Raw genomic sequence first — 13,171 nt, forward strand, 5'->3', positions numbered from 1 at the left:
AATAAGCCTATTTCTGCTCTTTGAATAATCAAGAAACTTATTCTTACACTTCACATCTAAATTTCTACTAATACATTACCAGCATGTTTTCCAGTTAATCATTACTGGAAATTAAGAACTTTTATTTACAGTCCCTTCCTTATTAAGCCACTTTCGTGTTACATTTGTTTAGCCGCTCTTCCTCAGCCATATCGTGTCAAAAAATTTTGCTAATACTGTCAGGCACAAAAACTGAACATATTTTTTCTTTTCCTTTTCTTTAAACAGGAATTTTCTAACAACCATTTTAGGCATATGGGTTCCAAAATATTTGGCAGCTATGCAGTACTCCAACCTTACATGTCTTGTCTTCTATTGGCTATTGCATGTTCTTGCCCTTTGAGAAAAGTAGAGCATAGCCAGACAACACAAGTGACGTATTCCTAATCTTAATACAGCATATCTCTTCCTTTATCCATCTATGCAGTCTGATCCAAGAAAATAAACTCACAAAAAGAATAGCCATAATTTGAATAATCGGAGAACAGGTTTCATGTGTAACTAAATGATGGAAAGTAGGCAAGTTTTCTAACCACTTTTAGTCATATCAACATTACAAGCACCACTATCTTCCTACCTCCACACTGGGGATGGTTTGTCTTTTCCCTCTGGGAGCCTCAAAGAATAACTGTTCTTTAGCACCAGTGTTGACCTGTAAAAGCTTTCCTTAAAAAGAAGTTAAATATATATATATATACATATATAATCCTATAATTTTAGTATTTTATAATCTTAAAATAGAGGCCATTCTAAGCATAACATGAAAACATGAAATTACAGAAAAAAACAATTTAATATAATTTTACAACCTTCCTCTGCAGTCAACACAGATTAAGAGCATTTGATTTTCTTAAATCTCCACATAATTAAGTAATTAAATAAATAAGTGGTTTAGTTTTTGTATACTCACACACACACAAATTATTTCTGTTGTTATGTATATAAAAAAAATGCTTAGAAACAAATTTTGGGACTCTTTTTCTAAAGTAAGTATATTTTGTTTAACTGTATTTTGAAAAACTTTTACTAGATTTATATAGATGAATACATGAAACAAAAATCCTTAAAAATGGAGCATTTAAAATATTTAGCATAATGCAAACTTATTAAACACTGTCATACGTCATGCATTCTCTAAAAAAATCAAGGCTACTCATTAAATTCTATATGTTATACAATTATGACTATTTTTAGGGAATGTATTTTATATCAAATGATGGTGAAATGACTTTAAAATCCTCACTAAGATATCTATTTTCCAAAATTTTCAGTTACTATTTATGTCAAGCTTATGACAAAAACCAGGACAAATGATTAAAAAAAAATTTTGTATAATACTTAAATTACTTTACAGTAAATTAAAGAATTTATCAGTTACTATACTATCATGTGAATTATACTAGAAGTAATGAAAAGTCTAAACTCATAGCATTCATCTTTAGATGTGAAATGAAGCAGAAAATAATTTTGAGAATAATCTCTGCTGAATCACTTTTTGTTTCCTAAAATAGCTATCCTAAGTCAAATGAAACTTTACCAAACAGTAAGTAATTTAAATTCTTACCTCTAATATCCCAATCGATATGGGTTATGTAACTCGTAGCGCCTTTGCATATTCCTACTCTTTTACTACTCATTACATTGTATATATCTATAAAGCTGTCATGGGATGCTACTGCAAGATATTTCCCAGAACCTGTAATAGAAACATATTTGATTGACATTTTCTACATTAATATTTTTTGCCCTATACAATTGGAGTTAATTTTCTTAATTTTTGGAGGAACTCTTAGGTGTTTTGTAAGTTACAACAAGATATGTGTCAAATGGTAGATGGTTGACAAATTTTTCAAGCATATTATAATTAACAAAATGAAATTTTTTTTTTTTTTAAGTAAAGCGCAGCTCACAGTGGTTCAGAGGGGATCAAACCAGCAACCTTGGTGTTATTAGCACCACACTTTAACCAACTGAGCTAATGGGCCACCCCAAAATGAAATGTTTTTTAGTGTAATGAAGTGGTTTGGTGGAAAGCAAATATCAAAAATTATATACAACGTAATTTTGATACATTTAGCATTTAACCAAAAATATAAAAATCATTTACATTTAGAAAAAATAGAAGTAAACCAACACAGGTAAATTTTGCATTGACATTAGTTAATTCCTACCATACAGTAGGTTTTATTATAGATAATGAATACATGGAAATTGATGAAACAATTAATGTAACTTCAAAAGCATTAAGAATATAATGAAGACAGTCCATCCAATCCCTTTTACGTTACAAATGTAACATAAAACTCAGAGAAGATCCTTGGCCCAATCATACAGAAAAGTTAGTGACAGAATTGGCACTTGAAGATGTTTTACTACTGATCTAATACAGGGCTTTTATCTCTCACTATACTGACTTTTCTAATCAAAAAAGTAAAATTCTAAGACAAAATAACAGTTAATAAAAACTGCACATTTATACATTTACTCATTGCCAGATCCAAGTTAATAATCAAATGTGATTTTAGTGGACTCTTACCTGGTGAGAATCGGATATCTGAAATAATATCTTTTCTGTGGTGAAAAGATACAAGATCCTCTAGAGTATCTGCATTTGCCATTAAGAAACCTCCATCACTGAGACCCACAGCTAAAGCTTTACCATCAGGAGAGAAACAGCAGCATCGTCCGCCTAAAAGAGAAAGACAGCATGTGTCAGGAGATTTTCTTTGACCAAAAAAAAGTGTGTGCTTAAAGAACCTTTAATTTCAAAGAGGATTCCTATATTTATTATGATCTCAAACCAATATTATAAAGGAGCCAATGGATCTAGATAATAAAGCTTTCTATTGAAATTAGTGGTATGGAATGCTAAGCAATAATTAATACAAACCATTCCCTCTTCTGAATGTAACGAAAGTGAGTACTGATATTTACCTTAAAAAAAATTAAGTTGATAAAAAAGGAGAGATTTTTAACTAACACAAAAAGCCAATGACATATGTGGAAATTTTTTTGAGGGAGTGGGCTGCTACCTTTGTAGTTTCTATCTAATGAATCAGAAGTTTAAGAAATAAAAAAGCCATCTTTATAAAAGTCCTTTCAAATTAAAAAAATGTCTGAAACTAGTCAATTATTAGTGTAAGCTAGGAAAATCTATCTACACATTTCAAAACCTCATATGAAGAAATAATGATGTTAACATTAATTTTAAAAATCAAGGGCTAATCCTGCGTTAGCAAACGCAAAAATTGGGCTTACCCTGATAGCAAGGGATGCAGCAGGCATATTCAAAAACTCTAAGGCTTTTGTGTCTTGCATAATATTTGGAGAGGGAGAGATGAGTACAGCTGTTACAGAATGAATTAAGAACAAGTAGTCATTTAATTATCAAGCATACGTTGATAATGAAGAAATCTAGGATATGATTTCTGAGATTTAAGAGTCAAGAGATGACAATGACCTGGAGCAGGCTGGCAGCAGTGGAGGTGATGAGAAATGGCAGGATTTGGACATATTTTGGAGATAGAACTGGTAACACTTTGATGAACTGGGAGCAGAGTAAGAGAAAAAGATAAAAGTCAAGGCTGTATTTTTGTTTGAATAGTGATGCCATTTACTGAAATGGGAAAAACTAGGGGGATATAAGTGTTTGGTTTTGTACCCATTAAGTTAAGGATGTCCATGAGAAATTCAAGTGAAGACATCAAGGAGTCAGTTTGAATATTAATACTCCCCTGGAGCTCCAGGGAGAATAGGCTAGAGATATAAATATGGGGGGCAGTAGCATACAGATAGTAGTTACAGCCAAGAAACTGGATAAGAGCTTGGTATTAATTTATTGTCCCTCAGCTCCAAATCCACCCCTTTTTTAACTTCTATGTGATACTGGAGCTGGACACTGTAGACATTTTTCTTTTGCCAGCGACTTGATTTTGGCCAGTAGAAGGTGGCATAGGGCCCCTGTAAGGCCAAAGCAGAAGGAAGGGACTTTTCTGGGGTGCTGAAGCCAGTGGACCAATGATGGGGCAGGGTGGGGTTGGGGTAAAGTTGGGGAGTTCCTCTGCCACCACTGCAGATCAGCCCTTTGGCAAGTTTCTTTTCCACTGGCAGGTTGTATGTTCCTGTGGCTCCGACAGTACCCTCTCCAAAGAGATCTGAATCTCAGCCTGGGGGAAGAGGGGAAGGGCCCACCCTCTAAGTTCATTCCTTGTTCGTTGTCCACTAGCCCTATGGGTGGTAGCTGCTTTCTGCAGCTGCTACATCTATACCCTTTAGAATCCTCTTTTACCCCTTTTAGTAGTTAACCACCTTTTCTTAGTTAATTACCTTTTCTTAGTTAACATTTCTTCATGTTAAATTTTCTCTGTTCAAATTACTGGGGTAGTTTCTGTCTCTTGACTGATACAGAATTGGTCACAGGACACAGACCATTAACGATAGGATTTGGAAGTGGTTTAGTTATGTTTCAGGGCTTGAGCTCAGTGCTAAGTCCTTGCCAATGGGAAGTGAGATGCTAGTAATACACAGCATGCATTGGCCCAACAATCAAGTTATGGCCTGCAATTGGTTATGATGACATATCCACTGAGTAAGTGCCCTGGGAGTCCAAGAGGCTGTTATCTTTTGACCATTACAAAAGTAATGATGACTACAGAGACTGTTGTGCAGCTGTGTACACGGAGCAACCACAGGAAGAAGAATCAGCTTGTCCTTGAACACTCAGCGCGAGTCATGGTCTGAGCAGGGAGAGCTTCCATGGCAAACCTAAAAGAATCTGACAGGGCTGTTATTGCTGAAAACTGAGCACACAATTTAACTTGTGTCAGTTTCAAATTTACAATGTCAGTTGAATTCACAGTCTCACCAAGTTTCTTATGTGAAAGTTAGGGCATTGATTGGGAAGGAAGGGAACTTGGAAACTTGCAATGGGAACATCTGGCTGGACTCAGACAAAACGGAGAATCTCAAAACTTCTTTGCTATTCTGAGTCTCACTGACCAGTGCAAACAGGCTTCTTCTCCTGTTTCTGAGAAGACTGACATTGTGGGGCAGATGCCTTGGCAAGAGGATGCTTAACCTTCTGTAGAACCACTAGTTCCCGAACTTGGATCACATTTCAGCATGCTCTAGGGCTGGCAAACTTTCTCTTAAAGGAGCAGGCAGGAAATACTATCAGCTTTGTGGGCCATGTGGTCTCTGTCACAACTACTCAACTCTGCTACTATAGTACAAAAGCAGACCTAGACAATACATAAATGAATGGGCATGACTGTACTCCAATAAAACTTCACAAAATCAGGTGGTGGGCTGGATTTGATCCATGGGCTAACACCTGATTTACAGGAAGGAATTCAAAAGCTTAGGGAGGTAAGAATGTTAAAGGTGATTTTTAATATACAACCTGCATACTCACCTACATCCCCTAAAAATGTCTAGAAAACAGTCCCTTCACGAAGGCATTGAGAAATACATTAAGGGCAGCGTCTGCATCCTAGAAAAGCTGTGTGATTGTAGATCAGGAATGGGAGGTATTGCCATTAACGTGGGCTCCCTGATTCAACAGGAATAATCCTGGAGAAGCAGAGGCCAAGAAGCATCAATTAGCTACCAAGGACGAGACAGATTCTTTTTACCAAAAAGGGCAGCAGGGATATAGTGACAATCAGAATGTTGTGGCCTGTGGGGATTTCTCCTACAGGCCAATTAATCATGGTGTCCCCAGGAATGGAACAGATGAGTAGGCTACCAGATCAGTGTCTGATCTACGTAACAGAAAAATCTCCACACCAGGTGGCTAAAAAACCTCACTTAAATCACAACAGTGGAGAGTCACAGATTCTCAACCAGTTTTTAGACCTAAGCCAATTGATATACTCAGAGCCCCTTGATTAAAGGGAAGACAAGGTCCCATTGAGCAAGGATCCATAGCATGGACCCCACCTAACTCCTGAATTTGAATAGCTATAATTGGCAACTGGTAGAATCCTCTATGCTGGCTCTGTGATCCACGGGGTAAGAGTCATTATGACAGGAAGAACTAAGTGAAAATCCTGGAAATTCCTCTCTACCAAGACAAACCAGAAGCAAAACCCCAAGTCTGAGAATTGCAAAAGTGAGTGACAATACCTACAACTTACACAAGCGCGAGAATACATATCACATGATCATTACAACTTGTCTGTTTGGTTTGTGCTGAAATCAGATGGATTTTAGATAATAACTATGGATAATAAATTTAATCAGGTAGTGATGTTATTTGAAGCTACTCTTCCAGATCTTTACTAGAACAAATTAACACAGCGCCTAGCATTTTGCATGCAGCCATTGCCCTGGTTAATGCTTTCTTCTCCATACCAACTTGTAAGGACCACCAATTTGCTTTTACCTGGCTTGTATCTGTGTACACCTTCAAAGCCTTGCCTCAGGCTATTTCAACTCTCCTGTTCTTTGCCATAATATAGTCCACAGAGATCCTGATCGTCTTGACATTCCACAAAACATCTCAATGGTCCACTACATTGATGACATTATGTTGAATGAATCTGGGGAGCAGGAAGCAACAAGTACTTTAGATGCCTTAGTAAAACATAACTGAATCGAGAGAGTGGCAGATAATTCCTACAAAAATTCAGGGACCTGCCACCTCAGTGATGTTTCTGGTAATCCAATGATCTGGAGTATGTCAAGACATTCCCTCCAAGGTGAAAGACACAAACAAAATGAGGAAAGTGCTTGGTATCCCTTTTTGGAAGCAACATACAGCACATCCGAATAAGCAGCTTCCACCCATCTATCAAGTCACTTATAAGGCTTCCAGCTTCCAGTGAGGACCAGAACAAGAGAAGGCAAGCTCATTTTCTACTTGGGCCTTATCACCTAGCAGATCCAATGATACCCAAAGTGTCTGTAGTAAATAGGGATGTTGTATGGAGCCTCTGGAAAGCTATCAAAGGAGAATCATGCTGCAGAGCTCTTGGATTTGGGAAAAAAATCTATGCCTTCTTTTACAAATAACTATTTTCCTTTTAAGAAGCAGCTTCTGATTTGCTACTAGGTCTTGTTAGAGAGTAAATGCCTAACTATGGGATATCAAATGATTATGTGTCCTGAACTTCCTGTCATGAACTGAAAGTGACATGACCAAGCCAACCATAGACTGAGTGTGCACAACAGCAATCTACCCAGTGGAAACAGCACATATGAATACCAGGCCTGGCAGATCTGGAAGTTACAAGTAATGTGCATGAACAGGTGGCTCAGAATCCTACAATTTCCTCTGCAAAGCCTCTTCTCTCAAGCTATACCTATGACCTCACGGGTGTTCCTTATGACCGGCTGAGAAAAGAAAAAGTCTGAGCCAGACTTACAGATGTTTCCGTACAGTATGTTGGCACCTACCCACCTGAAAGCATTACAGCGCCACTCAGGGGTGACCCTGAAGGACAGCAGTAAAGGTAAAACTTCCCAGTGGGCAGCTCTTCAAACAGTACATTTGGTTTTCCATTTCTGTAGTGAGAAATGACCAGATGGACAGATTTAGATGCATTAGCAATTATTAACTATTTGGATGAACAGTTAAGAACTAAAAGAAAGATCAGAGACAAGGAAATCTGGAAAATCGAAGTGTGGATGAAACTCTCAGAAAGGGCATACATAGGCTGTGAAGGTTTCTGCGTCCTGGAGAATGCTCACCAGAGGGATCCTCTGCAGAGGAGGCTCTCAGGAATGAGATAAACAAAATGATATGCCTTATGGAGATCAGGCAGCCTCTTTCCCTGGCCAGCTAGCACTTTCTCAGTGGGCCCGGGGCAGCAAGAATAGTCTATGCTCGGGTTCAAAAGCATGGACTTCTTACCAAGGCTGATCTTGCTACCACTACTACTGAGTTTCTAATCTGATAATAGTAGAGACCAACTGAACTTCTGGTATGGCCCCCTTCCCAGGGAGATCTGCCAAACCCCTGGTGCGTGTTGATTATGTTAGACCTCTTCCATTATGGAGGGGGCAAAGATTTATTCCCCCCCTGGAATAAACGCGATTTCTGGATTGTCCTTCCCTGCCCATATGCTTCTGCTGGCGCCACCATCCATGGAGACACAGATGCCTTATCCACCATTACCAAATTCCATCCTTCTGGTCGAGGAACGCATTTCATAGAACAGGATGTGCAGCGTGAGGCTCAGGTCCACGGAATTAACTGGTCTTATCACATACTCCTTAACTCAGAGAACGCTGCTAAGAGAACAGTGCCATGGCTTACTGAAAACTGATTATGGCACCATTTGGGAAACCACACCCTTAAAAACTGAGGTGTTTGTATGACAGGATGCTGTACATGCTTCAAATCACAGACTATTATATGTGGTGCTGTCTACCTCATAGCCAGAATACATGGGTCTGGAAATCAAGAGGTGGGGGTAGGAGTGGCTCTTCTCACTATTATGTCTAATTACCAACTTGCACAATTACGTTTTGCATCCTGGCAACTCTGAGCTTTGTTGATTTTGTCTTAGCTCCCAAGAGCAGGGACAATGCTTTCACCAGGGGACACAAGGTTCCCACTAATTGGAAGATGAGATGGCCACCTGGCTATGTTGGGCACTTTATGCCACTGAACCAACAGGCAAAGAAAGGGATTGTTACTCTTCTGGCTGGAGTGATTGATCCTGATTACAAAGGGGAAACTTAAGTTACTGCTACGAAATGAGGGCAGAGGGGACTATATCTGGATTTCAGGGGATTCACTGGGATGTCTCTCCTTTCCATGGCCAGTGGTAAAGCTTAATGGAAAACAACAGCAATACAAGGAAAAAACAACAAACAAACAAACAGGCAGAGATACTGAGATTTAATATCATTCAGTATTGAAGGTCTGCGTTACCCTATTGGTTAAGTAACTCCAACCACTTAAGGTTCTGACTAAGAGCAAAGAAAATATGGAATGGGTAGTAGAAAAAGGAAGTCACAGACACCAAGCACAGTCTATAACCAGTTACAGAAACAGGGACTCCACATAAATGCTTGTTATGTGTATGTATACAAACTAGCAGGGGTACCAAAAAAATGTATACACATGACTTTTGTTATCGATACATATTAAGTGTTACAATTTTAAGCAGTTTTTTCCTTTCTTAAAATGTGTATACATTTTTTGGCACCCTATTTACTTCTCTCTCTTTTTCTCAATATTTTATTCAAATTTCTTGGAGGTTAACTTTAGAATTTAGTCTTAAGGTAACAGAATGTTCAGTAATCTTGTGTGACTGAATTTGAGAGTAAGTAATATAGTCATCACTGGATACAACTCTTAGGACTGCGTGTCTTTGGGGAGAAGGTGAGAATTCTTCACTTGTTAAGGGTAACTATTATACATCTTGTTCAGTAGAAATTTTTGGTACAACATAAACATAAGGTTAGTTCTGTGGCTGTACTGAACTTCATATGTGTGTATAAAGATGCATATAGATGCTGATTAAGCATAGGAGTAGTTTGTGCCGGTTATTAATTTATTGCCTTTCAGTTCCAAATTCATTGTTCTTTGGGCCTTGTAGACTTTTCTTTTACCAGCTGACTGATACTAAGCTTTGCCAGTTGAGGGTGCTAGAGAGACACTGCAAGTCCAAAGCAGGAGAAAGGGACTCTCCTTTTCTTCCCGTGTTTGATTTTACCTACAGAGCCAGGGCCCTGGCATGCAAAGGGGTCTGGCTGCATTCTCCACAGCGTCAGCCACACTGAGTCCTCTAGCAAGTTTCCCCAGCAGTAATGTCCCCAGAGTAATGGCTCTAATAGTTCTGTTGTGATTTGCAGCCACTAGCGAGATGCTCTGCCCAGACAGCATAGCTCTCACAGTTCAACAGCCTTTGGCCTGGGTTAAGTTTTTCTCCAAGCAGCGGTCCCGCCATTCGGCTCTGGCAAGCTTTTCCTTCACCCAGGATCCACTCTCACTCACTGTTCCACTGAGTCCTGCAGCCATGGCCAGCTTCTTCACCACTGACACACTGAGTGTTCTGAGGGCAGCCACATCCTTCCCAAACTAGGTCTGAATCTCCATTAAGTTTTTTTGTTCACTCTCCCTCAGCTAACTAGGGCTAGTATGTGCTTTCTATTGGGGCTACTTCTATAGCTTTTAGTACTCAACAGTTCCTATTATTAAATTATCTCTGTTCAAATGACTAGTGTGATTTCTGTCTTATGATTGCACAGTGACTGATATAATCACCTGAAGTGTGAGTGTACATGAGGAAAACGGAAGGCCAGGGAGAGAACCCTGAAACATTCCTATATGTAGAGGGCAGGAAGAAGAGGCAGAGCCAGCAGAGGAAACGGAGGGGAAAAAAAGGCGGTAGAGGGGGGAAAATAAGAAAGAAATGCTTGGCTTCCGGAGCCAAGTGAGGAAAGTATTTCAGAAAAGAAGGAATGATCAGTTGTGTCAAAAAATACCGTGAGGTGATTAAGGTGAGAACATACGGCTGACCAAGAGACTGGCAGCAGGTTAAAGGACCAATAGAGATAAAAGCCTAAGTGGAGTGGTTTGTGAAGCAACTGCCATGTGAAAACACAGAAAAGTATTAACTACTGAATTTTGAGGCGTTCTGCTACAATGGAGAGCAGAAAAACAGAATGCACATTTTAGTCAACCCTCGTCAGCAGGTTGGGTGCAGACCAGAGCAGGTGGAAAAGTTCAGTTTAAGCAAAGAATCCTTTTCTTTTCAGTGCATAGATGAGCTCATTAAAAATTAAGAAAAACTCCTCAGGGATCAAAAATTAAAAGGAGGCAGAAAACTAGAGTAATAAAATAAAGCCACATCTACCCTGAGGGTAGAGGAAACTAGTATTGCACATGGGCCTCCTAAATAAAACTGGAATTCTTGGGGGGCTACACATTCATTGTATTAATACAATACTGTTCTCAAGTTCTATGTTAATTTTAAGTTCCAAAATACCAGTAGCAAAGATGTAATACCATTATTTCCAAATTTAAAAATAATCTTATATATGAATCATTAGCATTTTGAGGCATCCAGAGTTATATACTGCATTAAATTTTTCAGTTCAACATGGGTTATATAAAGTTTGCTCCTGTATTTTCTTCCTTTTCTCAAGTTTTATAGAAATAAGTCAACTAAGCAAAGCTTCAGCTGAGAATAATTCTTACTCTAGTTCACAGACTTTTGCACAAGTGGAATGTATTGTCTTCCTAGGCCTGCCATGAGAAACTAGTACCACAAACTGGGTGGCTTAAAACAAGAGAAGTCTATTCTCTCACAGTTCTGGAGGCTGGAGGCCCAAAGGCAAGATGTTGGGAGGGCCATGCTCCCTCGGAAAGTTCAAGGAAAGAATCCTCTCTTGCCTCTTCCTAGTTGCCAGCAATCATTGGCGCTCCCCCTCAGTCTGCCTGTCATCACACTGCATTCTCCCTGTGTGTCTGTGTACCTGTGTCTTCATATATCCTTTATATAAGGACACAGTCACTGGATTTAGAGCCCATCTTAATCCAGTATGACCTCATCTTAACCTGATTACATCTGCAAAGTCCCTATTCACAAATAAGGTCTCATTCACAGGTATTGGGAGTTAGGACTTCCACATATCTTTTTTGGAGGATACAATTCAACCCACGTCAGACATCATAATAAAGAATTAGAATTTCCCTGTATAAATCACAAATCTAAAGACAATGAGAACTCAAAATGCTTTCTTTGAAATAGACATTATAGATTGTTATCAATAAAAGGGCCCTACCAAAAATAAATGTTATTGAAAAAGATGTCCTCAAAGCTATCAAATATGAGATAGTATTATATGATGATGAAAAGAGTCACGAAATTTAGAACTGGATTATATTTATCTTTTCACCTTACTCAGACTACCATATAGCGTAGTCATGGAAAATTGCACAAAACTAATAGCACAAAATCGGACATCTGGGAAAATTGCACAAAATTAATTACTTTTACAACTCAATGATAATACCATTAATGAACTTTGCTTTTCAATACTACTTGCTGAAACTTTCTTCATTTTATGAAGAATTTATTTTTTAAAAATTTAGTAATAATTAAAATAATGTATAGTTATATTTTTATAATTACATCCTTTTAACTTGATTACTTAGGTTTACAAATTTCATATTTAAACATACTATTTAATTTCACTGATTTTAACTTTTTAACTTTTCTTTTGATTTGTAAATACCTAAAATACAGATATTTAATTACATGCAAAAATTTTTTTTGCAAAAATCCCTCCAAATATCTGTATTGTCATTTTGTTTCAGTATTACAACCATATCTAAAGAAAAGAATAGACTTTTTAAAAAATGTGCCTGGCAGTAAAGAAACACATCAGGAAACAGACTTTTGTATCCTGGCCTGGGTTCTAGATGGAGGGGAAAATCAGACCTGAGAATTCACACACATAGGACAGCTTATGCAGATCTTAGATTTGAAGTTATACTATTTACATGATCTATGCAATCCCCGTTAAAGAAATTAATTTTTAATAGTTCTGGATGGTAGCACCCCAGGCATCTAGCAGAAGGAAACACAAAATCTCTGGAAGAACACACCCTTCATTCAGCCCTCAGAGGATTCACACAGGTAAAGAAAGCCCAACACACATGAATTTATAATCCAAATTTTCAAGCACATAAGAAAATGGATCGCCAGGAGAGAGTCAGCAGGAAAATATCCTCAAAACAGCAGAAAGAAAAACACAGCATCTAGTTATTCGACATCCACAAGGAGTTATTTGACAAATAACTAGATTTTTATATTTTTTATCTGTTAAGTATAGTTAAGACTAAAGATATAAAAGAGGAAATCTAAAACATAAGCAAGGAATAATATATTATAAAAATCTAAGGCAAATATGAAAACAAATAGAATTCCTAAAAATGACAATTATCAAAATTAAATACCTAATGGGTAGGTTAAACAGCAGATGTGAAAGAATTGCTATAAAGAGAATTTAGAGCTAGAATGAAGATCTTAAGAAATTTTCCAGAATGCTACGCAGACAGACACAAAATGTAAAATGAGCCAAGACATAATAGTATAGAATTAAAGAATAAAAAGTCTATTAAAAATTCAAGTTTGATTATAATTAACAGCTAAAGCTTTTAAGAGGATGC

At 37.8% G+C, this 13,171-nt stretch overlaps 1 protein-coding gene across 15 annotated transcripts in view; it reads right to left on the bottom strand.

The window, feature by feature from the left end:
- Positions 1-13,171, bottom strand: part of EML5 (EMAP like 5) — a 145,889-nt gene that overhangs the window by 44,080 nt on the left and 88,638 nt on the right. For all 15 annotated transcript variants that reach the window (XR_012494562.2, XR_012494563.2, XR_012494564.2 and 12 more), the window contains exons 22-24: positions 2,576-2,728; positions 1,604-1,735; positions 617-705 (exon numbers count right to left, since the gene is read on the bottom strand). Coding sequence is in view for 12 of the 15 variants with exons in the window: in XM_019744585.3 (XP_019600144.2) it covers positions 617-705; positions 1,604-1,735; positions 2,576-2,728 (374 nt within the window). In the remaining 3 variants the exon portion in view is untranslated. The remainder of the gene's footprint in view (positions 1-616; positions 706-1,603; positions 1,736-2,575; positions 2,729-13,171) is intronic.

Source organism: Rhinolophus sinicus, chromosome 3, assembly GCF_057876585.1.
Source record: "Rhinolophus sinicus isolate RSI-liver-muscle chromosome 3, RSI-T2T, whole genome shotgun sequence".
NCBI lineage: Eukaryota > Metazoa > Chordata > Mammalia > Chiroptera > Rhinolophidae > Rhinolophus > Rhinolophus sinicus.